Source organism: Marmota monax, unplaced genomic scaffold (assembly GCF_021218885.2).
Source record: "Marmota monax isolate L192 unplaced genomic scaffold, Marmota_monax_Labrador192_F-V1.1 WCK01_AAM20220418_F8-fsc00014, whole genome shotgun sequence".
NCBI lineage: Eukaryota > Metazoa > Chordata > Mammalia > Rodentia > Sciuridae > Marmota > Marmota monax.
Window position 1 is genome coordinate 37942287 of NW_026695222.1, and position 27658 is coordinate 37969944.

Sequence of the window (27658 nt, forward strand, 5' to 3'; positions counted from 1 at the left end):
TTCATCAAGGACATTCACCCTTAAAGAAAACTGGCATTTTTCAAAGGTGCTGTGCATGGTAGAAACATTGGAGCTTTGCACATGGGTCCAAATGTCAACTTGGAGGAAAAGGCTCATCATTATTGTGGGAAGTTTTGACCTTAGCTCTAGGGAGGGCTGAGGACCCCCAAAGATCCGGGAACATATGTGGATGTAGCTACATGTCACTTCTGTTAGTTTAAGAACACACGGGGTTATGTGCAAAGCAGTAACAGCACATTGATGATGCACAAACATTTCCTTCACAAAGGCTCAGCAATGATCTCACAACCCCTTTCAGATTCCCTGACTTAGCCAAACGCTAGCTGTCAGAGCAAATTTCTTAAGAACTAAAAACACCCTCTCAAAATTTTATTTTTATATTATTACAAAAAAATAAGCTTAAGTATTAATAGTGATGCATGACTTTAAAACCCCTGTACAGGGTTGTGGCTCAGTGACAGAGTGCTTGCCTAGCACGTCAGGGCCCTGAGTTCAATCCTCAGCACCACATAAAAGTAAACAAAGGTATTATGTCCAATTACAACTAAAAAATAAATATCTAAAAAATTTAAAAATAAACAAATAAAACCCCTGTACATCTAAATGTGCAACTGTTGCCATTCTAACTCTGCTTTAAGTGAATAAGGAAAGCAAGCAAGTTTACAAGTATCTAGTTCCACACACTTGAGAATACCTTCTTGGTGATCAATTGCTAAGACACCTTAAAATAAGATACACAACCATGATGAACTTATATTCATTCTAGACAAAAAGATAATATACAAGTATAAATTTTGCCCCTTTTGGTGGCAAAACATGTTTTCCAAACTTCATTTTCCCCTAAAACAATACTCAAATTAACAATTTTAATTTTGAAGCAATTCTATCCTGTTAGCCAGAAATCACACTCAATGCTATTAACAAAACCTCATTATTTTGTATTCTAGTCAGAACTTGTTAACTGTGGCAGATTAGGCCAAAGTTCACTTACTTATAATTTCTATTAAGGGTCTATTGTGTCAGCAATCCTTTGTAACGTGGAAGAAGAGGGATTGAGAATATATTAGCTTTAAGTTCTTTATTAAAAACAAAAAGAAAGTCACCTAAGAAAGGGCTCTTCTACAACTCAGTGTTCCTTGTGGTACTAGGGATTGATCGCAGGGGCACTTTATCACTGAGCACATCCACAGCAGCCCCCACCCCTTTTGTGGTGCTGGGGATTGAACCCAGGGCCTTGTACATGTGAAGCAAGCACTCTACCAACTGAGCTACATCCCCAGCAACCCCAGCCCTTTTTATTCTGAGAAAGGGTCACCAAGGTACCCAGGCTGGCCTCCCCATTGTGATCCTCCTCAGTCTCCTGAGTAGCTGAGATTATAGGCCTGTGTCACTGCACCCAGCTGCAACTCAGTTTTTACTAATGGAATCGTCAACTCATACAGACATGTCTAGAAATTTCAGAAACGCAAAAGCTTCATGTCCTCTTGCCTCAGTAGCATCTGCTTACAGTCCATAGGATACCTGCCCACAGCCTGCTCTTCGGCTCTCTTCTTCTGGGGCCCCAAGTTTGCAGCAGCAAAGGTTATGCTTGTCCATCATTTGCTCAGTCCAGGTTTGGGTCCACAAGGGAAACCAAGAGAAAAAGGCTTGAAGACTGATGCCTAGGCCAGGCCCCTGCCCCAGGATCCCCTTTTTTCTGGTTTCTGGTGCAAGCAAAGTCTTGAGACCTCAGTGGCAACTTAGGTGGGAATTTTAAGCATCCAAGTGATTGCCAGGAACCAGAAACAGCCAGTAAGCTGTCAAGGCAAAGAGAAAAATGTGAGGGTCTCACTGCTTTCTATTCACTGGAAGGCTACAGAGTCTCCTAAGTGGCCACTTGTCTGGGCTCCCCTCTTGTCTCTTCCACACTGTTCCAGAGACACCCAGTCCCAGTACCAGGTGAATGTTGCTCTTAATGAAAGGTCACAACCAAGCCTCAGGGGTCACTGCAGTATACAGGTTCTGAGGTTCATCAGGAAATCTGGTATTGATAATGCGTCTTGAGTCAACCACCCAAACTTTAATGCACACAATGGATCCTCCTGTGGGCGTTTCCAGGACAGTTCTGCAGGCTAATGCAAGGGCTCCAGAGACTCTGGATCTGTGGCTCTTGCAACTCTGATCACAGGATCTTCCTCTCCACTGGCCACTGTCCTCCCAACACTCAGGACCAGCCCTTATCCAGACCCTCCACTTTGCACGGCTCTAATAGGATCCACAGGCACACCCACAGTAAGTGCACACATGAAGGTGTGCTCCAGGCAGCAGTGTCCAGAAAAGGCCACAGCAGGAATCCTGGTCCCACCCTGGGCCTGAGACACACCTCAGACTTACTCCACACTTTTTCCAAAAAGCAAGAAATTGGTTGAGCCCATGAGCATACTTCAAAGACACTGCCTACCTTCTTGAAGGTAATGCACTTCAGATGTTTACAGCCAACTGTATTTTACACTCTTACTTCCCAACAATAACAGGATCTCCAAAAGTTAACTGTCAGGAGGTGGCTGGTGACTCCCCAAATCTAAGCCATTTGCACAATACTAAGACATTATGTGCCCTGTCTACCATCACTCACAAGAGGGTGTGGACAGTAATCCGAAGCTTAAGCTGCTGTCAACCAAACAGATTTACAAAAGCATAAATGTCACCTTTCCCATTAAAGGACTTGGGAAGCAGTTCCCCTAAAATGCTATTTATGTTAAAGACTACAAAGGCTTATCATCCTAAGTTTTAAAATGAGTTAAAAAATTAAATGTCTCTTTTCTGGCATCATCATACATAGTCTAAACAAGAACTGCTGCAGTCTTCAGGGCCTTTTTTAGGAGTATGAAGACATCCTGGGTTCATCTGAGAGTGGCTGGTGTGGGGCACAGAGCTCCATGGACAAGACTTGAAGGGGCCCAGAGACATCTGTGCCCTATCCATTCTGTCAGGACTCCAAGGACAATGATAAAACTGCTGCAATATTTGAGTTTTTCAGATTCCTCTCACAGTTTCCAGTGATGGCTCACTGCAAGGGCACTGGATGGCTGACACCTAAATTCAGGCAAGACTTCCCTCCCCACATCTGCTCTGTGAGGTGGAGCTGCATCTGAGGGAAGCATCAGTCTCAGGCCACAGCACTAGGGACCTTGGAAACTAACACCAGAAATGGACTGTGCTGAAGGCTGGACTCTTCCTTCCCCTCCATGGGGCTGTGGAAGGCCAATACCTAATTACTTGTTGCGGGATGAGGGTGGAGGCATAAGGTTGGAAAGGATTTCTGGCATGATTAGATTTCCTGTACCAACTTTACAGATCCATGAAGTGCTGAATTTGAGAGTCAAGCCTAAGAAGCAACTTCCTGTATTTACCACACGGGTGACAGAGAACCAGAAAGGCTATTTTACTACTTGAGAAGTGCTGTAAAAGAGAAAATACTATGGGGCCTGCTGTTTCCTTCAAGTAATTTTTACTGATTTTGTGTACTTTTAATTGTGTTGATGGGGGTCTGCCTGGTGTATCTGATATGACAGCTCTGTAGTACAAAAGAAAAAGATTTATAACTTTAAAAAAAAATTTAATAACGTTACAATCTAACAAATCCAGAGTCCCTGGCCAGGACCTACTTGGCAAGGATCTTAGTACTTCTCAAGAGAATGTCCCTCTTGGTATAGAATTCAAGTTCCTGGTCTTGCCCCTGCTGCCAACAGTCTCCAGTGCCCAGCACCACAGCAAGACTCTCCCCAACCCAGACATGTGTGGGCTCAAGGAACAGCCCATGAGTGAAGAAGCAGGCCCCCAGACCTTAGTTCTAGCTGAAAGCACAACTTCTGGCAGTGTGCCTAGTGCAGTGGGCCACACTTCCCCGTGTGTGAAATGGGGACAATGCAGATGCTTTCCAAAAAGTTTTCTGAACCAATACCATATCAAGCACCATATCAGTACTGCATTTGGCAAGTGTGCAACAAATGGCCAACGTCTCCCATCAAAAGGACAGCACAAGTGTTGGTGAGGGTTTGCAAAACAAGCTCTCTAAGGTTAAGTTTCTTCAAGTATTTACCAAAACCTCCTATGTGCTGGGCACAAGGGGACAAGGCGTCATCCCTGTTCTCACAGAGAGGGGGGCCACTTTCCCTTTGACAAAGAGAACTCACAAGGGCATGCACTGGTTAGGTTTTCCCAAGAGATGACAAACTGAACACAAACTAACATTTATCATAAGATAACTAGAGTGAAAAAATCATGAAACACCCAGAGGGTGTTTAACTCCTAAATTAAAAAAATCAAGAGTCCTAGGATTCAGTGCCATGGGAGTTTCACAACTCGGGAGTGCAACAGCAGGGACAACCAGCCCAGGCAGCAACCACATTCTCTGAACACCCTTGGCCACCCACACACATCCATGATCACCAACAGGTCATAGCTATAGTATGCGGCTCCTTTCTGGTTTTATTTTCACATATTGTTTACATTTTCTGTATGTATGTTATCTTTGTAACCAAATCACACAAAATCCAATTTTATTTTGGAAAAAACTGACTTATGCCACCCCTACCCTTTCTGAGACAGGGTCTGGCTAAGTTGCCCAGTCCAGTCTAGAATTGGTGGGATAGAAGGACCCTCCCACCTTAGCCTCTCCTTAGCTGGGACTACAGGGGCAGCTACTTTACCTTTTTATAAATGTATGTGTGGTGATTCACCTTTTTATAAAAATATGCACATAGGGTGTGACTCTACATCATGAGCAACCAGAGAAATGAAAAGTTGCGCTGCAATTGTGTACAATGAATCAAAATGCATCTTGCTGTCATATATACCTAATTAAAATAGATTTTTAAAGTTAATAAAAAAAATGAGAAGGGATTGGCTGGTTGTCTGATAGTACTCGCTATTTCTGCGATAAAATGAAACAAATACAACATGTTTAGCATATCATTCACTGAATATTAAAAAGCTACAAGTGGGGGGGAAATAGAGATATTTAAGTGGTAGTTAGCCTATCAGCATATGAAAAACAATCCGGAGTACCTAAGTTTGATGCTTTGGGAGAAAATGTCTGCCTTATAAATTGCCACACAACACAATTACCACCTACTGATAAGTTTGATAGTCACAGCTAGAGAATTCTTAAAAAATAAGTGCGACTACCAATTTAACTTCCCCTATTAACTAATCCTCAAATTTACTAATCAAGAGAACGGAACAGAGCCGGGCAACAGACGGGGAGAAGCAAGCATGTGCCCTGGGCCCGGCGGGCTCGCTCCGACTTGGCGCTCGGACCCTCCTCCCGAGGCTGGCCCGCTGCGGCTGGCGGGTAGCACACACTCCGGTGCCTGATTAACCTTAGCCTCGGACACCGGCCGGCCTCCGCCGCTTCAACCAGAGACTCAGGAGGGAGCCCTGTGCGCGGACGCCTTCCTAACGGACTCGGGCGCCCGCCGGCCCGGGGACCCCGGGGCAGCGGCAGGCGTCCGGTGAGCGCCGCCCACCGGGAAGCACCTGGCACCTAACCCCTGCGGCCTGCAAGGCCGCCCGGCCGCCCCGCGGAGAAAGCCAGCAGGGAGGCGACTGCGGCCTTCCGCCCGCTGCCACCGCTGCCCGGGCGCCCGCGGCGCGGCCTCGCCCAGCACGGCCCGCGCCGCCCGTGATTCAGCTAATCGCGCCGCCGCCCCTTGGGGTGCCGCGCCAGGGCCGAGACCGACCGCCATCTTCTCGGCTGCAGCGGCGCCCCGCAGGGCCGGCTCCGCCCTGCTCCTGAGTACGGCCCGCGCGGCGCCCGTCCCTTCGCCGCGCCCCGGAGCACTCACCGCGGCCGCCGGACTCCCGCGGCCATTTTCTGCGTCGCGGCGGGGCTGGCGCGCGCGACGGGCGGGGGCCGGCGAGACGCGGCGGGGCAGAGCGGCGCCCCCGCGCGGCGGGCGGGGAGGCCGGCCACCGAGACGCCGAGGGGGTAGAGCGGCCGGCCGCGCAGCCACGCCATGCCCCGCCCCCCGCTGCTCTCCGGCGCGCCCTCAGGGTCTGCGCAGTTTTGCTAATGATTGCTTCCGCGTCTGGGCCTGGGGTTCCGGACCCTAGGTGGCAGCCCCCCGGGACTGCCTGAGCAAGGAGCCCGCAGCCTCGGGGCTGCACTTCACTCCTCAACACTTGGGGCCAGCAGGGACCGGTGCTCCGTGGCGCCTGCGTCAGCAGCGGGGGAGAGAGGATCAGGAAAGGTCCAGTGTTCCCTTCCGCAGGCCGCACTTCCCACCCTGGAGCACCAAGGGGTGTGCTGCCGACGCGTTTTTCCCCGGACCCGAACCGCGCCCCACTCGATGCCAGCACGCAGTGCCTGGGCGTGTGCGCCCCCAGGGTTGGGGGTGGACCAGCGGACGTTTACTGTGGATAAGGCATTGAGGTCTTGCGGGTGTTCAACTTTCCACCTGGCTTTCCTTCATTTCGCTCACTGCTAACTACTTATACCCCATCATTTCTATCCCTAAGTGTCTCAGGAGTGGGCGCACTGGTCACTTGCCTTGAGCAAGCCCCCTGCCTCTACCTCGCTTTGAACAGCCATGCAAGTCTTGGCAGGTACACACCCCACCTCCCACCCTCAGCGCGGAGATGTAAAGTGTCCAGCAACCCTACGCTTCCATCCATCTATGAGCCGGGGCCCGGGAAGATGTGCTTTCTAATAAACATCTCCCAAGATTACAAGACCCGCCCGTTCCTGAGTGCCTTTTTTCCAAAAGAAAACTTAGCTATGGATGGGGAGTGGTAGAGCGCTTGCCTATCAGGAACAAGGCCCTGGGTTCAATCCCCAGTATGGGGCGGAGAGAAACAAAACTTTGCTGTACAATCAAAGCTGTTTCTGCTGGTGTGAACCTTTAGGATCAGAGGAATATGGCAGGGAAGTACTCACCCCCGCCCCCCAGAGTGCCCTAGTAGAGGAGGGTGGGTTTTTGCCCCCAAGGTGTAGTGGGAATACAGCAACCACAGTAGGGGCTGGGAGTGTAGCTCAGTGACAGAGGGCAAGCCTAGCATGGCAAGGCTGAGAGTTTCATCTCCAGCACACACAAGGCCGGTAGTGTGACCTTGGGCAAGCAGATAGTAGAAAGGGGACTCACTGAAGGAAGGAGGAGGAAGAAGGCCACAGGAGGTCTCCCTAACAAAGAGAGAGCCCCTGGGGAGTGGCTCTGGGAGAGCCTCTGGCAGGCTACTAGCTGAGGATCTTTACAGCAATTTTTTTACACAAGTGTGAGATTTTAAAACATTTTAACTCTGGGGTGCAGTTTTAGGAGGGGCATTTGGAGAGGAGATAAAAGAGGCAGCACAGAAGACGGCAGGACTGAGAGAAGGGTAAAGGCGGGGGGCGCATTGTTGCAGCCCCTGGGTCCACCCACGGGGTTCCCCAGATGCCTGCAAGGGAACTGACTACACTCCTCCCCTTTTACCTGTGCTCACTACTCTTGGGAGTTGCTCTCCCAGGTGAAAAGAGTAGTTGGAGAACTTAGTTTTGGTTTAGTGGTACTGGGGATTGCACCAAGAGGCACTCCACCACTGAGCCACACTCCCAGCCCCTTTTACTTTTTGAGACAGGCTAAGTTGCCCAGGCTGGCCTGGGACTTGCCTTCCTCCTGCCCCTGCCTCAGAAGCCTCTAGGATGACAGTGCAGCCATCAGGAGTGGCTAGTTTGGGTATTTTAAAATGAATACTTCCTCCTAACCATATTTCAAAGTAAAACCCAGAGAGCAAAATGAATAAACAATCTCCAGTGGTCTCCCGAAATTCTTCCCTAAATGCCCTGAAGTAGCAAGAAAACCCCAAAGCTGAGCGAATGCACAACAGAGCACTTTGCCCAGCCAGGAGCTTCAGAGAGGCCCCAGGAGTCACTTGCTCCTGGAAACACCGGTTTGTGGTGGTCGAAACCGGTGGAGCGGATGGCTGGAGCCGGGCCCAAACCTCTCCACCCTTAATGCAGGGGGGGTGGGGGGAAGAGGAGAAGAAAGGGAGGGGGAGTGGGGACCAGCTGCCCTCTGGCCCTGATGGCCCCTTCTCCCTGGCCTGCCCCCCAGTTTGGAGGTATCTGGCAGGGCTCCCCAGTACTCAGGCAAGCAGGGGCAGCGTTTGATCACGCTGCTCAGGCCATGTCCACTTGCTGCAAGTCCTTCACGCACTGCAACCCAGGGTCCTGGCACTCAGGCTGTGCCCAATTCTTGAGGACTCAGAGGTGCATGGCAGAAGCCCATTCCCCAGGGACAGAAGGCAAACCCCCCCCCCCCACAGGAAAAGAAAAACCTAGCACACTGTCCAGGTATCCTCAGGGTATGGAGGAGGCTGGGTCCAGGATGCAGGACACCAAAATTGAAATGCTCACATCCTTACATAAAATGATGCAGTATTTGCCATAACCTGTGCACACACCCCCATACACCTTAGATGGTTTCCAGATGGCTTACAATACCTGATCAACGTAAGTGCTCTGTGAACAGGTGTTGCTTGCTACTATTTGGGGGAATAATGACAAGAAAAAAGTCTGTACATGTTCAGTATTGAGCAATTTTTTTTCCTGATATTTATTGGTCCGCTTGGTTGAGTGTGTGGGTGCGGAACATGTGGAATCAGAAAGCCACGTCTATTTTCTTACAGCCCATGAAAGCTTAGACCACTATGTTTTGTTTTACTTTTAAAGAAACTGGTGAATTTTTATTACTTTTACACATATAAGACCTACTAACTTAAGGACTTTTCCCCACTTGGTCATGTGCATGAACCCAGAGCCTTGCCTATGCTAGGTAAGGCTCCACCTGAGCTATATCCTCAGCTCCAACAGTTAACTTTACAAAAGCCTACTTGCACAAGCAATCAATTCACCATCAAATCCACTGCTTCTTCCCCCAAAGCAAAACATATAAACACTAGTCTTTGGTTCCAATAGTGCCAGATCTTTGTCCTTTGGATATTGCATTTGTGCATTACTGAGGAAGAATGTCATCAAAAGGGGCAACTTCACAGCAAGCACTGGTTCAATGCTGCTGACACAATGAGCAAACTGTCACAGTAGCAGATTGCAGAGGCGGTAGGTAAACTAAGGAGATTGAAAAGAGGAGAAAACCAGACTAAGAAATCCAAGGTAAAACTTGCTGCCACCCCAGGGGCGTATAAAAAGCCAGCTGTGGCAATGTGATGGCTCTACAGGGTACAAGGAACAGTTGAGAATCCCAACTTTGTCTAATTAAACTTTTATTTTAATTAGAAGAATAAAAGGTAAATATTTCACCCCTTATCCTCTGGAGGTTACTCAGGACAAGGAAGCTGTGGCCTCAAGACATTATCTACAAAAGAGGCAAAAAGAACTACAGGTAAGGCAGAGAACTGAATCCAGATGTGCTATTCCCAGTTGTATCACTTCCCGGGGATTCTTACACAGTGTGTCAAAAAGTGTCTTCATATCTCCTGCTATAGTAAACCTGGTTACTTAAATGAGTGAACACATTAATGCAAAACCACAATGACTGCTCCTACCTCCTAGGGCGTTTCATAAGGTTACCTAGATGCCCGTTTTTCTTTTTTGAGTTCAGTGAAAAGTAAATACAGCCAGCTTCAGAAGAAAGTGATGTTTTAATAAGTATAAAGCATGAAAAAACTATTTCCTGTTTAGTTTTATCAACAGTCTTTAAAGGTGTACATCAAGTAAGAAAACCAAAACTATAACGCCTTTCTTGGAGTGGGACAGGAAAGCAGTCTAGGAGCACAGCAACTGTGCCTGAGTAGGCAGGCCCTTTGCCCTCACAGCTCACCCACCAGCAGGAAGGAGAGAGAGAGGTGGCCACCGGCACCTGCCCCAAAGCCCCAGCAGGGGAGAACAGACAGAAAGAGGTGGGACCAGCCAAAAGAAGGCGATCAATTTACATTTAAATTCTAGACATGCAGAGGCCAAAAGCCACCAGGTGCCTTCCCCCAGCCTGAAGCATCGCTCTGGGATAGGGTGGACCACATTTGCACTGGTGACAATTAATGATCTTTGTTCCTCAAATGAAAACACTTAAAAAAAAAGCAAGAAAACAGTGACCTTTTGGAATAGGAATACAGGTTGAGCATTCCTAATCCAAAAATCTGAAATACAGAATGTTCCAAAATCTGAAACTTTTGAGCTCTGACAAGATTCCACAAGTAGAAAATCCCACACCTGACCTCACATGATAGGTCCAAGTCAAAACGCAGACACACTGTAATTGTCACATAAAATTACCTTCTGGCTATGTGTATAAAGTGTGTGTGTGTGTGTGTGTGTGTGTGTATATATATATATATATATATAAAAAATATAAATAAATTTTGGGTTTGACTTGGTCCCATCCCCAGGATATCTTAGTGTGCACACACGTGTATGCAAATATTCCAAAATCTGAAAATATCCAAATTCCAAAATACTTTTGGTCCCTAGCATTTTGGATAAGGGACACTCAACCTGTGCTGTATAAATTAACTGTTCTTGCTAAGCTCAAGAAACAGAAGGGGGACTGGGGTTATGGCTCAGTGGTAGCGCCTTGCTTAGCTCCTGTGAGGCACTGGATTCATTCTCAGCACCACATACAAATAAATAAAGAGGCTGAGCTGTGGAGCGTCCTCAGGAATCTAAAAGGGGACTCTAGTTTTATTCTGAATCTAAACAAAAATCACCTTCCTGTATCAGAATCCTTTTTTGTGTCCCTACTGAACCAACTACTTCTAAAATTCAGAAACTGGTGTGTCCACAGGAGAAATAAGACCTACACAAATCTGCTTATGGAAGGGGGAGGCCAGTGACACTGCCTGTGTGGTTGTGCAGAGAAATGAAGAACTAGATATACCAAAGTTTTTCTCCACCCCATAGAAAATGACCATTTAAAGAGTAAATGTGGGGGCTGGGCTGTGGCTCAATGGCAGAGCGCTTGCACTGGGTTCCATCCTCAGCACCACATAAAAATAAATAAATTAAACAAAGGTAGTGTGTCCATCTACAACTAAAAAAATAAAAACAAAGAGAATACATAAGAATATTCTTTAAAAAACAGAGAGCGAGTAAATGTGGGGCTGGGGTATATAACTCAGTGGTAGAGCGCTTGCCTAGCATGCAAGACCCAAGGTTTGATCCCCAGCACAAAAAGAAAAAGAAGAAAGTAAATGTGAGAGGATAAAAAAGACGACTAAAAGCAAACTGAACACAAGGCTGCCCATCTCTGCTCAGTGCTCCGACCTCCCAGACATCTGATCACAGCAGCTGTGCCCATGCCAAAGCATGTGCACCATGCACAGGTGTGCAGACACACTTATATGCTGTGAATAAAAAAAAAAAAAATCACATCCAAAGCCAGTGAGTGTATGTCAAATCCCTGACCGGCCAGGGCATTCTCTCAAGCTCAATATGCAACTGTACATAGAAGTATGCTGACTAGGTAAATTAGGGGACTGCCACTCAAAATGGTATCTGTTTGGACTTTTCCATAGGACTGCAATCTAGGACTACCACTCCCTCAGGTGACTGCACGCTGGACCCAGTGTGTGTCCCAACCCCAGCAAGCACTAAAGAGGACCCTCTTTTATTTTTTTGCAGTGCTGGTGACTAAACACAGTGCCTCCATGTTAAGAAAGTGCTCTACCACCCTGAGCTACATCTCCAGCCTTAGGAGTTAAAGGTTTTAAAAAAGGAGGAAGAAAGAAGGGAGGGAGGGAGGGAAGGAGTAAATTACTGCTGGGCACAGTAGCAAGTGCCTGCCATCCCAGCAACTTAGGAGGCTGAGGCAGAAGGATCACAAGTTCAAGGCTAGCCTGGACAACTTAGCAGGACCCTGTCTAAAATAAAAATAAAAAGGACTGGGTATGCAGCTCAGAGGTAGAGAACCCCTGGGTTCAATCCTCAGAATGAGGTTGGGGGAACTACCCTTACCAACCAATAAAACATGATCAGTGCTTCAGGGAGAAGGAAGGGAGACCATCCCTCCCTCTAAACTGCTGTGGTTTTACACACCTGGTGCCAGGATATGTGCAGCAGAACCAAGTAACAGCAAACCCTCTCCTCCTCCTTCCACATCTTCATAAGAAGAAACCACAGATACAGTGGAAAGCTGTCTGTGGAAATGGGCACCTAGGTACTCACTACCTATGGTGTGAATGACCTTGAACAGCAGCAAATGATCAAGTTCATAAATTATCCTGAAAATTCAGAAGGTCTGTTTTGCCAAATCTCTTTGAAAGTCGGGACACCAGAGTATAAGATTTATGCTTTTGGGTTTTGAGAGTAAAACAAAAACATCTGTTGAAATAATGTGGTTATATAAAACATGGCTTTGGGACATTTTATGATTTGAGTAATGGAAGCACTCAGTATTTTATTCTCAAGAGACTTTTCTCTTTCAAAAAAAACCAAAAAACCCACAAAACCACTTCATTAATGTTCTTGTAAGAAATATACCTTTAGGAGGTCAGTCAAATAGAGGAAAGTGATCAGAGGTAAGAAGCGGGGGAGTGGTGGGAAGGAATACTGGCCATGTTGTTATACTGTGTGTATGTATTAACATATAAGAACAAATCCCACATTATATACAACTATAAAGCACCATTTAAAAACGTGGAGGGAAAAAATATATATACCTTTAACACTGCTCTTTTTAAAGAACTGTTGATCTCTTTCAAAATGAGACAACTTCTCAGATTCTAAGTCTCACCTTGGCTTGCAGAACAGGGGCACCCTGAATGCCCAGGGGCCTCTCCCAGTCACTGGCCAGGTCCTGTGGCTTCCCTCTTCCACAGGCCATCCCTTCCACATCAGAAAGCTCACCCAGTTGATGAAACCACTAGGCTGACATCTCGGTCAAGTTGGTGCCTGCCACAGATGGGAACCGAGGTGGGCCTCTGTCCTTGGCCATTCTCTCCCTCACCTCTGGTGCCACTGTAGCTCTGTGTGTCTCCAGGGCTCTGGTCCAGGCTCTCCTATCTGCTCCAGATACTCTGGACAGACACCTCTGCACACCTGGCTGTGCTGTCCGTCACTCCACCTGAATCAAACCTACCCATTCACCTGTTCCCCAGCAACTCCACTTTAGGCCTCACACACAGCACAGCAAAACCTACACATGCAGAAAGGAGCTCCTACCTTCTGTCCCTATGTCCAACCCGGGACTTCTCTGGTGTTCCCTATTCAACCAATGGTCTCACCCTTTAAGTCCAGAGGCGCCAGCCAAAAGCCCAGCAATGGACCCGCCCAGCCACACCACCTGCTGTTGTCCCTTGTGTGGTGTTTCTCCCCACACCTGCTGCCTGTCCCTAGCCACCTTCAGCTTCCCCTACTCATCACATTTGACTCCTTGCTCTGCCACCAGTACCACAAGTGGTCAGTTCTGATGACTGTTGCCTACATCTCCCTGCTACATGGACACCACTGCTCTCAGTTTCTTAAAACAACACCTAACAGCTTTGGGAAAAGCCCTCTGGCCAATGTGCTACTGCCTCAACAGGCTCCTCTTCCTTAGTGAGAAAGAACATGTTGCCTTTCTCCTGGATTCTGGGATTAATCATCCCTCATCTGTAGGTCTCTCTCTGAATGCATCTATCAACTCTCAGTTGCAGCCCTGATCTTCCCAGGGAGGTTTAGATGTGTCTGACAGGCACCAAATCCAACACAGCCCACACTGAGCACACACTCTTCCCCTCCTGCTCCATCCACATCCTTCATCAAGATTGTTCCCTCAGTGCTGGTACCCCAAAGCAGCCAGGCTGCACATGTGTGCCCCACTCTCAGCTTCTCTCCCTGAGCTCCCACAAATTGCCCATCACTAGGGACTGTCCATTTCCACCTCCCCGAAGGTCTCCCTCCACTTTCCATTTTTGCTCCTGTCGCTTCTGATACAGGTCCGCAATGCTCTTCACTGATTCATTCCTTCATCTACTCAGCAAGTTCATACCAAGCTCCTACTAGATGTTTTAGCTGTAGTCAGTACACCCTATACCTTGTGGTTTTTTGATGGTAAATCATGATTTACTACTAGAACAGGAACATGGGATATGGTGTTGAGAGCCAGAGGGAATGGTTTAGAGTCTCATGTGGGAACAAGGGAGAGGACCAAATCCAGCTTTGTTGGGGAAGACTTCCCAAGGAAGCCCCATGGCTGTTGAGAAGTCAAGGGAAGCCTTTTCCACCGGCCCATCTTGTCAGCCAGGGACAAGCAGCCTTGATGAACAGAGAACCACAAAAGGTCAGGATGGTTGGAGCAGGCAGGGTGAGAGCAGGAAGGGTGGGACTTTTAGCTGCAATCACTTTAAGTGGGCAACTGGGGAGTCCAAAGGGTGTTTAGAGGAGAGTGACCCGGTGAGATAGTGTTGGAAAGATCAACCATGGTCTTGGGAGGGGAGCTGGCAGGACCTCTGTGAAGGTCATGGGTTAGGAAGATCCTGTGGTAATCCAAAGAGCAAAGACCATGGTCTCAATGTTGAGGCTAGGAAACACTAAACCAGGGACGGTTTCTAGGAAGGAGTAAGAAGGAAAAGACTTGACACTGGTTGGCTGCTGGGGCTAACCCACCACCCAAAGACGGTACCAGTGAAGCCTCAAAATGACCACTCTCTTCTCCTTGGGCTTCCCCCACGCTTTTCCCTGGGCACCCCTTGCACACTTTTGAGTTGACACAGAGCTAAACTTAGGGTTATGCACGGCAAAAGACGTCTGCACTGCATATGCATTTAAACAGCTTTGAGTTTGCAGATTTAGCTTATTCGGTTAATGGGAAATGTCTACTATGCAACCTATTTGCCGAACTGGATTTACTTTCAGTGAGGAAAAGTCCGACCTCAATGTCCCACGACTTCGTTCGCTTTTAAGAATCACACCACACCATCTCACCGACTTGTAAAGATTTCTTCCTGAGTCTTTGCTAAGTCTCGGCAACGACACGAGACCCTGCAGTGATGGCTCGGCGTTCTTCTGGAGCAGGCAAACAATAACAAGGGACTAAATACTCCAACGCCCACTTCCACCTCCCGCCGGGCCGCTCTTCAGGCCGCCCCGCGCTCGAGGCGCCCTGGGCGGGGGTCCCCTCGGTGCGCGCCCGGGAGCAGGGTCCCCTCCGTCGATCCTCGAGGTCGGCTGAGCCAGACGCCCTAGGCTGGGTCGTTCTAACTACCGCTCTGGCCTCAAATGAGGACGCGCTCGGCAACGTCCGCCTACTAAACCCGGGGGACTCGCTTCCACCCAGAAGGGAGAGCTCCGGCCGGGCGGCCGTGCTGGGCCTCTGGGACGCAAGCCAGGCAGGCCGCCAGCCGTCCTCCTCGTCTCAGGCACCGGCGCCTTCCCACCCCGCCCCATCCCCTCCGGCCTCACACAAACGACGGGAAAGGAGCCGGGACCTTCGCCTCGGAGTCAGTCTAGACGTCGCCATCCCGGCAGTACGACTCCGCACCCAGACGCCTCCGCAGCGGCCATCTTGCGCAAAAGAGGCCGACGCCTTTTGACTCTCGCGCCAACCCGTAGAGCGAGGGTGCCGCCGGCGAGTTACGCGCAAGAACGGAAGCTAAGGCATCAGCTTCCGGGGACCTCTCGTTCTGCCCCCTCGCGGGAGCGCCCCATTGGCTGCTAGCTCGCTGTCTCGTGGTCTCGCGAGAAGTGACTGAGGGCTGGACGCCGGCGCGTCTGCCCTCCGGTTCCCCGCCCCGCCCCCGTCTCCGCCGCGGCCTCCGCCTCCCTCTGCTGGGCGATTGCCGCCGTCGCCCCTCCCCGGCCCCGGGAGCGGCCGCGGAGCCGCCGCCGCCGCCCACACTGCGCTGCGCGGGAGGCGGGATCCACAAGGTAAAATGGCCGCGGAAGGCCCCGGCGGCCGGGCTGCGCGTCTCCGTGGGACCCGGCGAGCTGACCGGGGGTCAGGGCGCGCGAACTGGGGTCTGGGCTGCGCCGCCCAGCAGCGCCTTCCTGCCCCGCGGGCCCCCGACGGCCGTCTCTCCCGGAAGGGAGCATGCTGCACGCTGGCCCGCGCTCTGTCCGGGGCAGGGTTCGGGAGCGTGCGTCCGGCTCTGCCCAGGACGACTTTCGTAGTAGCACCAAGTTGGAGCCGCAGCGGAGCTGCTGCGTGCAGAGCCGGCCCTGGTCGTGCGCGGGGGCCGAGATGCGGGTCTCTGGTGCCTGTGTACCTGCTGGGGTCCAGGGGCTGCTGGTGTGTGGATGACTGCTGGTTACGTGTGGAAACTCACACGAAGGTGTTTCTTCTGGGGGCTTTTTAGATTGCTCCGTAGCTCGCTAGTTTGCGAATAGGAGTTTTTGGTCTGGCTGAGTTCTGCAGTTGACCTGTAAACCACCTGAGAGACCTTAGTGCCGGTGACAGCCCGCCCACTTGACCTCCCTTCTTCCATAGTGCGCCTCTGCAAGTTCCAGCTGCTGGCGCCTTCACGTCTCTGCTTGGTCTCTGGAGTCCGTGCATCCCCTGAGTGTGTACCCCCTTGTTCCCTGTCTACCCTCTCCCTAGGTGGTCTTTGCTGAACTCTTAGCTTAGATGTTTTCCTCTTCACCACAAATGTTTCCCTAATTAATGTTTCCAGCGTGGGGCTCGACCTATAATCCAGATGCCTGCTAGACTTCTCCAGCTACTTAGTAGTCATCCAGACCTGCCCTGCTCCTCAAACCTGTTCTGCTTACAGTCCTGCCTCCGTGTTTGTGGTGACATTCTCCAAGGTTTTTCTTGCTTGGAAGCTGATCTGAATTCTTCCCTTGCTTTTGTCCCAACACATTCAGTCCAAGAGTAGCCATTAGCTCCATGACCAAAGCCTTGATCTGAGTGTCTCTCGTCTCTGTTGCTGGCCTGCCTGCTCAGTGTCCAGTGTTCACCCCACTTTCACCCTGGAAACCTGTACCATCTTCTAATTTAATTTATTGAAGCAAATTAACATGAACTTGGCTGGGTATAAAGTAATATCTGGACATCCATGTCAGTGGCATTGTATGAAAAGTAGCCGGTCAGGGCACTGTGTCTCTACCTCAAAAGCCAGCTAGTGCTCTGGAGCTAGCACAGCAACCCCTGTGGTCCCCACCATCTCACCCTCCTACACAGGTAACCTCCTCTGAAGTGTCAGTTTTCACACCTTTAGCTACTAATACAAAACAAAAACACCTTTTGCCATGTAGATATTTATTGTCATATATTTGTTCTTTCCAAAACTCATGCCTTACTTGGGTCTCCACTGTAACTTGCTGTTTGCATTCAGCATTGTTTTGTGTCATCCACATGACTCTGTGATTTTATTTATTTATTTATTTTATTTATTTATTTATTTATTTATTTATTTATTTATTTTATTTATTTATTTATTTATTGCTTTATTAAATTTTGTTGTGTGATACATGACCACAGTCCCTTCTCAAATATGAATATTTCTGAAACCAAAAGTTTTGATTTTGTTTTTGTTTTTTTTAATCTGTTTGGTGGCAAAACCTGACTTAGTAAAGTCTAACAATCTCCATTGCATTTAGTGTGAATATGCTTACATTTCAATGAAGAAATAATACCAGATTATGGTGTGGTGCCCCAGGCCCTGGAGAGGCTGTCATAAAATCTATGTTAACTTATACCATGTCATCTGTGCAGAATCTGAAAAGTTTTGAATTCCAGAATATACTACTCAAGGGTTTTTTGGATGTGGGCTCTATATACTACGGTTTGTTTGCCCATACTCCTGTTGAATGACTGTCCAGGTAGGTGGCTTTCATGTTCTTGCTGTTTTGAGTAGTACTTCTGTGAGCAGGGTTGTCTGCACTAGGTACATGCAGATGAGCTTTTCTACGGTAGAGATTTAGCAAGAATGGAAATGCTAGGTTCTTAGGGGTACCACATGCAGGTTTACAAATAACCTGATGCATTTCAATGAATCAGTCTTCTGACATTACAGTAAAAGAGGTCAAGAGAAGTGTCTTTGCCAGCACGTGGCATTGTTGGATTTCTTTGCCAGTCTGGTGGGCATAGGTAGGCTTACAGTCTCATTTTGCTCACATCATAGCTTGTAACCCCCAGTAGTTCCCATTACACTTAGCTGAGACCCTAAATATCTCCCTCAGCTCAGAAGGCCTCTACTCTCTGATGCCACTGACCCTTTGCCTCTGAACTCTCAGGCCTTTGCTGCTTTCTTGCGTCCGCTCTGCTTTCAGCACACCTAGCCTTGGTGTTCTCTACATGTGCATTTGGGTCTCAGGTCCTTTGTACTTGCTATGTTCAAGGTTGACAGCACCTTTCCACCCTCCCACCCCCACCTCCTACTGATTTGCTGCATTTGCTTTCTGAGAGGATCCGCTGGGCATAAAATTCTTCACTGATTACCAAAACTTTTTTTTTCTATAGAAATAAACCAGAATGAGTTATGCAGAAAAGCCTGATGAAATCACGAAAGATGAGTGGATGGAAAAGCTCAACAACCTACACGTCCAGCGGGCGGACATGAATCGCCTCATCATGAACTACTTGGTCACTGGTAATGGCCTCTGTGGGGACAGCCACTTGGGCACAGCACTCCCTTTTACTCCCTTGTACTCAGTGGTAATGCCACATCGTGTTCAGGCATTGGGAGATGCAGTGCTCACTTGACATACTGGTAAACTGTGTTAAATACAGCCTTTTCAGGAGACGAGATATGTACTCCAGGTCTTTGAGAGCTAAGGCAAAAATCAGTGTCTTGGCCTTTGACAGTTTTGTAGTTAGGTAATCCAGATCATTAAGACCATTCTGAGCCAGGTGTGATGGAGCATGCCTGTCATCCCAGTGACTTGCAAGGCTAAACCAGGAGCATCCAAGTTCAAAGCCAGCCTCAGCAACTTGATGAGACCTAGTCTCAAAAAATAAAAAGGACACTGGGGTTGTAGCTCAGTGGTTAAGCACTTCTGGGTTCAAGCCCAATACCAAAACAAAACAGAACAATTCTGAATTGGACTCAAAGGTCAGATAATTGATGTTTTCTGGCGAGTCTGCTTCTATAAGGAGTGCCCAACTCAAAAAAGAGAGAATGGGAAGCTGGGCACTGTGGCACAGGCCTGTAATCCCTCCTGTTTGGGAGGCTGAGGCAGAAGGATTACAAGTTTGAGGCCAACCTAGGCAATGTAGCAAAATCTGTATGGAAAGGAAAGGAATGGGGACTGGGAATGTAGGCGTCCCTGGGAGATTAATCCCCAGTACCACAAAACAAACAAGCAACAAAAAAAGAGGGAAGGAAGAGAGCAGGAGCCTGCAGAAAGAAATAGCACCAAGACCCCCTCCTCTTGGCAGGAAGAAGATCACTGACAGCTCTAGTGAGAAAAATCAGGGATTTTCAAAAGGCAGGAAATGAAGTTCTCTCCTTCCCTCCTGTTCATCCCTTCAAGTTAAAATCTTCCTCTGTTAATCCCCAGCCATCTCTTTAAGTTGATTTCTTAAAAGCTTCAGAAAGTTGATGAGGAAATCAGCATCTGTCCTTGTGGTGTGGGAGAAGGGGACAAACACTGCGCTCATGGTGAGGGAGCAGTTGGCTCAGGGCAGGTGAAGCTGGCATGGGCACAGCAGCCCCTTGGAGGCACAGCTGGTGTGTCTGCCTCACCAGGAGCCAGGGTGAGCTCTGGCGTGCTAGCCTGCAGTCCCAGCCTTCTTCATCTAGTGGGTCTCACTAACCTCTTGGCTGGGAAGGTGGGCTGTTTGGATGGGATGGAAGGAATGAAGTGTGCTGTTTTTCAGTTCTGTGTTTGGAGAGCATAGCCTATAAATCACAGAGACAGGAATACCAAGTCCCTAAGAAAGTGTGGTTGGTGTCAGGGCTTATCTAATTGAGGCAGCTGGACGTTCTAGAGGTATGAAGGCTGCGATAGTTCCCTGCTGCCTTTCCTAGTGGTAAACATAGTTTTCATTTCTAGAAGGCTTTAAGGAAGCAGCGGAGAAGTTTCGCATGGAATCTGGAATTGAACCCAGCGTGGATCTGGAAACTCTTGATGAGCGAATCAAGATTCGGGAGATGATTCTGAAGGGTCAGATTCAGGAGGCCATTGCATTGATCAACAGCCTCCATCCAGAACTCTTGGACACAAACCGGTACCTTTACTTTCATTTGCAGGTGAGTGTTATTGGATGTGGATACTTGGTAAATTAAGGTTGTTTGCAAAGACAAGTAAGCAGGCTACTTGGCATTAATAGAATATTGTAGTTTTTTGTGGAAATGGTATTAGAGTTATGTGCTTTACTTATTTCAGAAACTCCTTTTTGCTTTTAAAATACAATTTTTTTTTTTAATACAAATTTAACAACCTGGAGGTATTAGAAAAGCCTCTTCTTGGAGTTGTACCTTTTTTTTTTTTTTTGGTGGTGCTGGGGATGGAATCCAGGCCTTGCACACGTGGTAAGGAGGTGTTCCACCCCTGAGCCCCACCCCAGCCCGTTGACTGTACCTCTGACTGGAGCCCAGTGCTCAGTGTTGCCTGCCTGGGTGGTCTGCTGAGCGTGTCTGTGTTTACCATTGACCAGCAACAGCATCTAATTGAGCTGATCCGCCAGCGAGAGACTGAGGCAGCACTAGAGTTTGCCCAGACGCAGCTGGCAGAGCAGGGTGAGGAGAGCAGAGAGTGCCTCACAGAGATGGAGCGAACACTAGCCCTGTTGGCCTTCGATAGCCCCGAGGAATCACCCTTCGGAGACCTTCTCCACATGATGCAGAGGCAAAAGGTAGTGGTCTATAAGAGGGAAAATCCTTTTACCCTGGTGGATATTAGAGAGGCGGTTCCAAAAGGGTGGCATGTGCACTGCATTTGTGGTCTGGGGTGGGACAGGGCTCTGGCTTGTGGTTCTTTGGGGTGATAGTGGCGACTCCTCCCTGGCGTTTTCTCTTTCATCTTGTTGAAGGAGGAGCAGCAGAGGTGTGATGGCCTGGCGGTGTCCAGACCCCTGTGCTCATTTTTTTTTTTTTTTTTTTATCTTAACCTTCCTCCTGTTTATTTGAAAACTTCTAGAAACAGGTGTCCTAAGAGGTTTTAAATTATAATTGTGTTTTTTTCTGGGACTGCTGCTGCTCTCGTGTCCAGCCACAAACTACAGCTCAGTGCTCCCAAACCCAGACCCCTCTCCTCCCAGAGCCCGAATGGTTCAGGGCTCTGACCTCCCTGCACCACATTGGAAGGACTGCCTCCCCCAAAGGTTGCCTGAGGCTCTATAGGAGGGAGCCATATTGCCACTGTACTGGCCTCTGCTCTCTCAGTCCCTGCGGCACTTTATTTGAGAGGCTTGCAGCACTTAAATGACCTTGAAGCTGGAGGTGACACTTGCTGACCAGATTGTAAAAGCTACTCTGGGCAAGGACTGTGTTTAATGCCTCCAGAGTGGCTCATAATTTTGGGTTTGATGTTCATTTCAATGAATAGCAAACTTCTCATGAAAATGGTTTCCAAGAACATAAAATGCGTGTTGTTAGTAGACGTGGCGATGCTCTGTGTGTGTGACCTTCACTGGATGTGTCTGTTTTCTAGGTTTGGAGCGAAGTTAACCAAGCTGTTCTAGATTATGAAAATCGCGAGTCGACACCCAAGCTGGCAAAATTACTGAAACTGCTACTGTGGGCTCAGAATGAGCTGGACCAGAAGAAAGTGAAGTATCCCAAAATGACAGACCTTAGCAAAGGGGTGATCGAGGAGCCCAAGTAGAGCCTGTGCAGGCCCACCGCGCCACTCCCCACAGGACTCGCCTTCCCTGGCACAGCTGTAAGGTTCCCACTGCAGTAGGAAGCTTTTCCCCCTGGTACTTTTTTTTTTTTTTGACTCAGCATCTTTCTTAAAAGGAAAACAGCTCTTTTAAATGTTGGAAGCCCCTCGGTGAAGGGTGCCATCTGGGAAAGCTGTCCAGCTGTGCACTGGTGTGTCCTGAGGACCTCAGCGCCTTGTGTCCCTGTCGGGGTGCTCTTGTGCCTGGCTGCCATCGGGGCTGGGTTCCTAGGGCTGCTGGGTCGACCCCGGCCTCCCTTTGAGGGGCATGAAGAGCACCCGTCACTCTTGCTTTCTGCTGGCTTGTAGGCAGACAATGCCTTTGTTAATTTTCCTAAGTCTTGTCAGGCCTTCATCTTCAAGTTTTTCCTCACCCATGTTTTTCATTTTTTTTTTTTTTTTCCCTTCTCTAGGAAACAATATATAAATTTGTAAATCCTAATTCAAAGATGACTTTCGTGTGAGGGTATTGAGTTGGATTTGTTTTTCTCTTTTAGTCTGGGTTATGTGGCTTTCGGGGAGACGTGTGTAAGGGGTGGAGCTGTGTGCATTTTAATTTTTTTATATATATATTTTGGTGCTGTATGTGATGAGAGACGAATCAGTGAACCATCTCTTGTAGGCAGTTTTGTTGAAAATAAAGGTTTCTCTTTGATTTCAATAATGACCAGAATGGCCACTGAAAAACACTTGTCCTTTCAGCCAGCCTCTTGCTGGCACTCACTTCCCTGTGCTTAAGTGTGAGGCAGCCCTGGTGCTATGGGGATAGGCCTCAGCAGGGTGCCCAAGGCTCTCTGTGGAAGTGCTGCTGCTGTCACGACTGTGTGTCCAGACTGTGTCCATCATGTGACACGTGTGCAGGTCGGCCCTCGGTAATGGGCATGTGCACACACGAGTGCAGACATGAAACCTCTGGTTGCAGAGGGGCCTCTAGGGCCGTGCCAAAAGCCAGTGTTGGGGGTGGTCTCAGCAAGTCTGGCGGGCCATGGAGATGATGCAGGAACTATCCAGGGGTGGGAGTACTCACTTGCCTACAGGGACTGAGACTCTGCTGAGTCTCATCAGTCCCTTGGCTGAGTCCTGATGCTGGAGTAGAGTGTTCAGGGGCCTAGGGCCCCCAGGAGAGTGGTGTATTCTGCTTGTTCCAAGCAGCACTAGGCATCTGGACCAGCAAGGTCCGACTGGGGAGCAGGCGCCAGCTTGCCAGTGCTGGCCAGTCAGGTGATCCCCTGCTGGGGGGCTGCTCTGCACATCTTTCTCCTCCACCTTCAGCCTGGCAAGGTGTTCTCAGCCTCTCTACTTCTGTTTTCACTGGGTAGAAGCTTTTACCTAGATGGTTGGTGAGTGAGTCAAAACAGTAGAGCTGTTGGCAGCCATGATGGAGCCACCGTGGCCCCCAGACTGCCCCTTCCGCTGTGTTGGTTTGGGAGGTGGAGGGAGGGGAGGTCTGCCCCGGCCTCGTAGTCACAGTGAGTTGTCTTCAGGTTGTCTTTAGAACTTTCCTTCCTTAGTTTTGAAAATGAAAATAAGAGGGGAAGGGAGCTTTAATCTTCAGGTACTAATAGGTTGGACGTAGCAGAAGGTGGGGAGAGGTAGAAATAAAACTGCATATTTGGAAAAGCCCTAGATGACCAGCACATGATCAACTGTCCTTTCTCAGTATAGATGAGATCGCTTCCGTGGACAGTGTTTGCGCGATCTGGCACATGTGTGAAGTGTCGTCAGGTGGTGACAAGACGAGACGATGGTGTTTTATTTGCCCATTCTGTCAGAGCAGCTTCAGCAGCCATTGCTGCTCTCTCCAGGGCTGGGATGTCAGAGTGCAGGACTTCAGGTGTCCTGCCTTCTGCCAGCGCCCTGGAGAACCCCTCAGGGCTGCTTTGCTCTTAGTCTCTGCAGCAAGCAAGTGAAGTTAGACTGCTCTGGGATGATGGACGCCCAGTATACTTTGGCTTTTCTACTTTGTTTCATCTGGAGCCCACTGATGTGTTCATTAAGATGTAGTGTTATAGCTGGCACTGTGGCACGTGCCCATAATCCCAAGAACATGGGAGGCTGGGGGAGGAGGATGAGTGGCTTGGTGAGATCCTGTCTTGAAATGAAAGTTAATAGAAAAAGTGCTGGGGTGTAGCTCTGTGGCAGGGTGCTTGCCCAGGATGCATAAGCTCTTGTGTTGGATTCCCTGTGCTGGAAGGAAAAAAAATGAATTTCAACTGTTTCACAAAGTAGTTATTTCTTCTTTTTATGCCTTCTAATGGGAAGTGCCTTGAAATAAAGGAAACTTTGATAATATTCTGGTGTTCTGTTCCCATATCATGAAGTCGTGGGAAGAATAACTCTGTTCTGGAACTTTCTCAGTCATTGGGGTTATTGCCAATTAATTGAGGACTTGTGTGTTTGCCACTTGAATTAAGTTTTCAAGTTCTGGAAAAGGCAGGTGTTGACCATGGCCTTGCCTGAGACATGGCTGAAGACCGGTGGCCCTATACATGCAGAAACCGCAAACCAGAGTCTACCCCCAGGGTGGGGTCGAGGTTGGGGTAGCACACTTTATTTCCTTCTTTCTGTGCACTTTTGGTTTGGAGAATGGAAGAACTCAGAATCCAGGAAGACTCTTTTTTTTTTTTTTTTTAAATATTTATTTAGTTAGTTAGTTAGTTCTCGGCGGACACAACATCTTTGTTTGTATGTGGCGCTGAGGATCGAACCCGGGCCGCAAGCATGACCGCACGCATGACAGGCGATCGCGCTACCGCTTGAGCCACATCCCCAGCCCTCCAGGAAGACTCTTAACATGTTTCATGATACAGATGCTGACGCCTTCAGGATAATGGAGCAGGACTCCCTTCCAGGTTGTTGCTTTCCAGTCTCAGTATGAACAAAAGACCAAATTAAAAGCCTCAGGAGAGCAGAGAGGTCTGTCTGCACCTCTGCTGGTGGAAGGTGTCGAATGGTGTTGTGGGACACCGTGGCATGGGTGAGTCTGTCCCTAGCCTTCACTCGTCACTGCTCTGTTGATGATTTATTCTGATGCCACCACATGGATTCTTGCAATGGGATATGTTTTGGTGTCAGAAATAGGTATTGCTGTGTCAGATGGACAGTCATTCTGTCTGCAGCAGCCATGTAAAATCCTGCAAAATGCCCTTGTCCGCCAGAGCACTGTGTTGTGTGCACATTGGGTTCTGTCATTTTTTGTTCCAGGGAGGCATTTGAGCCCTGCCAAGCCCTGTATCTTCTGAGAAACGCAGAATAATAGCTTTTCACTGCCTGTCCTTAATTTGATAGTAAAGATTTTCACAATTTTCCCAGAATGATCATCTTTTTTTTCTTCCATAAAGATATATTGATAAATACAGAGAAATACTACATTTTGGTGGAAGTCAGTATGTCAGAATTGGAAGAGTAGAAAGAAACTGGATTCCTGTAACTACACTTTGGTTTTAATCTTGCCCCACTCCAGTAGTACTTATCTTTGTACAAGAAAATCTCCAAGGGCTGGGATTGTGGCTCAGTGTTAGAGCACTCGCCTAGCATGGGCGGGACCCAGGTTCGATCCTCAGCATATAAAAATAAAGGCATTGTGTTATATCCATCTATACCTAAAAAAAAAAAAAAAAAATTAAAGAAAGAAAGAAAATCTCCAAACATATCCAACATAAGAGCCCACCACTCTGCTGGGAGCTGCAGCTGTTGCGGGGCTGCTTCCTGTGCTCTCAGCCATCATGGTAAGGGCTCAGGCTGGTGGAGGGCTGTATGAGGAAGACGCCATGGGGTCAGCAGTGGCACCTGGGGTGTGACGTCATGCACTTAGTGCGTGTTGGGTGTTTTAGCATAGGAAAGGAAGACCTTCCTCCCCATCACTGTTCCTGTTGACACGACAGGAACTGGTGTGTGATCCTGATGCTAGCTCAGGTTTGCCTCGTGCTTGCAGAAGGCAATGCAGTGATTCATGACGGTAGGTGTCACTGGACTGCTGGGATGTGTGTGCCAGCATGGCAGTCCAAGAAGCTCCTGGACAAGCTGTGACCCACTTGTCTGGGATGCTCTGCCTGTGTCAGGGTACCATCATTGCTTGCAACTTTTTACTCATGTAAAAGTAAAATACGGCATTTGCATGGCCCTTGGTGTAGCTCATTGTGCTGGACTTCTGGGGCCTGTGCTCCATCGGGTAGACTGTCCTGACTCAGAGTGGCTCTAGGCAGTGAGGCCTGGGTCACAGACCCATGGACTTGAGGTACTTGATACAACTGCTCACGGGTAGATGTGGTTCATGGGTGATGACTCCACCTGTGTGGGGAAGAGATACCCCATCTCAGGGTGCGTGTGGATACTCAGCAGGAACATGGTGATCCAGTCTATCTGGAGGAGCCACAGGCCTGTTTGCACCCAGAAGGTACCGAGATGTGACTGCTGGAGATGAGTGGGCTCTGTGCACGGTGTCTTTGAAGGAGTGTGTTTTATTTATTTATTTATTTTTTAATATTTTATTTTTTAGTTATCAGCGGACACAACATCTTTGTTTTGTTTTATTGGTATGTATGTGGTGCTGAGGATCGAACCCGGGCCGCACGCATGCCAGGCGAGCGCACTACCACTTGAGCCACATCCCCAGCCCCCAGGAGTGTGTTTTAGATGCAGGTCCAGTGCGAGCCTGCCCAGCTGCTGTGTGTGCTGGGTGGGAGCCTCCTGGCTGGCATGTGGATCTTGGGAGGATGACCACTAGAGTGCAGTTGCTTCCTATGCCGGCAATACGTGGCCTCCAGCCAGCTCTGTCTTCTCCCTTCCTGCAGACACACTGACAGCTTTGCTCACACACGATTTTCTCCCTCCTATGGCTCAGGAGTCTGACAGTTTCCCCACTGGCTTTTGGAAGTGGAATAAGCTGACCCATCAAGAGTTGTGACCTGGAGTGGCGGCAGTCAGCCGTAACCTGCAGGACTGTCAGCTGCTCAGGCCCAGGGTCCCTGTTTGGCTACAGACTCAGGATACCATGGTCTCTGCCCTCTGCGCACTCCAGTTTGAGATCTTGCCCAGCAGTATTTTTAAGATTTAAACTAAAGTCACAGCACCTTGAAAAGCACGAGTGGCCAGAGCTTCAGGGTCTCCACGTATAGTCCCGGCCGCACAGAGCTGTTGGCGTCTCAGAGAGCCTTCCTCTGGCTTCCTGTGGAGTCAGGTGGGCCCTTGTCCCATTTTCTTCTCTGCTGAACACAGTATGCAGTCCAGAAGGTGGACGCTCCCTCTGCAGTCATCCATGCTAATGTGTCCAGCATTAAGATCTCCTTCATTACATTGCCTGTCAGTAACAGGAAACAGTGTCACGTTTCAGTCCACTGATTTGGATGTCTCATCTTTAGGGCCGTGCTCGAAAGTTGGGCTGGAGGGGTGGAGTTAAGTGGGTATAGGGAGGAGACCCAGGAGGCATGGGTTTGCCTTTGCCATCTGGATCCACACCTGCCTCCCTCCCGTGTGGTGGATGCTGAGGAGCAGGATGGCAGCGCCAGTGCAGAGGTGGGTATTAGTGAGGAGATGCACAGCTGTCTCCCTGCAGCAGCACCTGGAGTGCACAACAGGTAAGGTCGGCTGGCCACCTGAGAGCAGGAAGCCATGCTTCGTGACACCTTTGTCATGAAGGTCACCCTGTGTCCCAAGACCCAGGTGTTCCCCATTCTCATCTTCTCTGTAAGGAATTTCCCATGTGGAAACGACATTTGTTGGTTGGGTGTGAGAAGCTCATAGAATTAGCAGGAAGCTAGAGTGTGTCTGCCCTGGCCACCACCAACACCTGAGGTGTGGCCCTCCACCTGCACCATGCCTCTGCTTTAATGGGCCAGGGCCCTAGGGCCTGGATGAGGCAGCAGCCTTGTTCTCCCTGTCACCATGCTGCCATGACCTGTACACATGCAGCCAGGGTGGTCT

The 27658-nt window shown here is 48.9% G+C and overlaps 2 protein-coding genes across 11 annotated transcripts in view; one reads left to right on the plus strand and one right to left on the minus strand.

Moving 5' to 3' along the window:
- The window catches only part of Dido1 (death inducer-obliterator 1), a 51126-nt gene extending 35574 nt beyond the window's left edge, over nucleotides 1-15552 (minus strand). Inside the window, exons 1-3 of one of the 10 annotated variants that reach the window (XM_046433399.2) lie at nucleotides 15374-15492; nucleotides 14822-14977; nucleotides 12726-12883 (exon numbers count right to left, since the gene is read on the minus strand). The gene's annotated coding sequence lies outside the window, so the exon portion shown is untranslated. Of the gene's footprint in view, nucleotides 1-1542; nucleotides 1818-5849; nucleotides 5955-12725; nucleotides 15342-15373 lie in introns of those variants that run through there. The other 9 variants (XM_058575596.1, XM_058575597.1, XM_058575595.1 and 6 more) reach the window with 9 other exon arrangements.
- Nucleotides 15553-15692: 140 nt separating this feature from the next.
- Gid8 (GID complex subunit 8 homolog) lies at nucleotides 15693-24028 on the plus strand. Its single transcript, XM_046433405.2, has 5 exons — nucleotides 15693-15838; nucleotides 18372-18501; nucleotides 19907-20103; nucleotides 20511-20708; nucleotides 21506-24028. Exons 2-5 carry the CDS (start codon nucleotides 18384-18386, stop codon nucleotides 21677-21679), a joined length of 687 nt encoding a protein of 228 aa, XP_046289361.1. The 5' UTR covers nucleotides 15693-15838; nucleotides 18372-18383; the 3' UTR covers nucleotides 21680-24028.
- Nucleotides 24029-27658: the final 3630 nt, after the last annotated feature.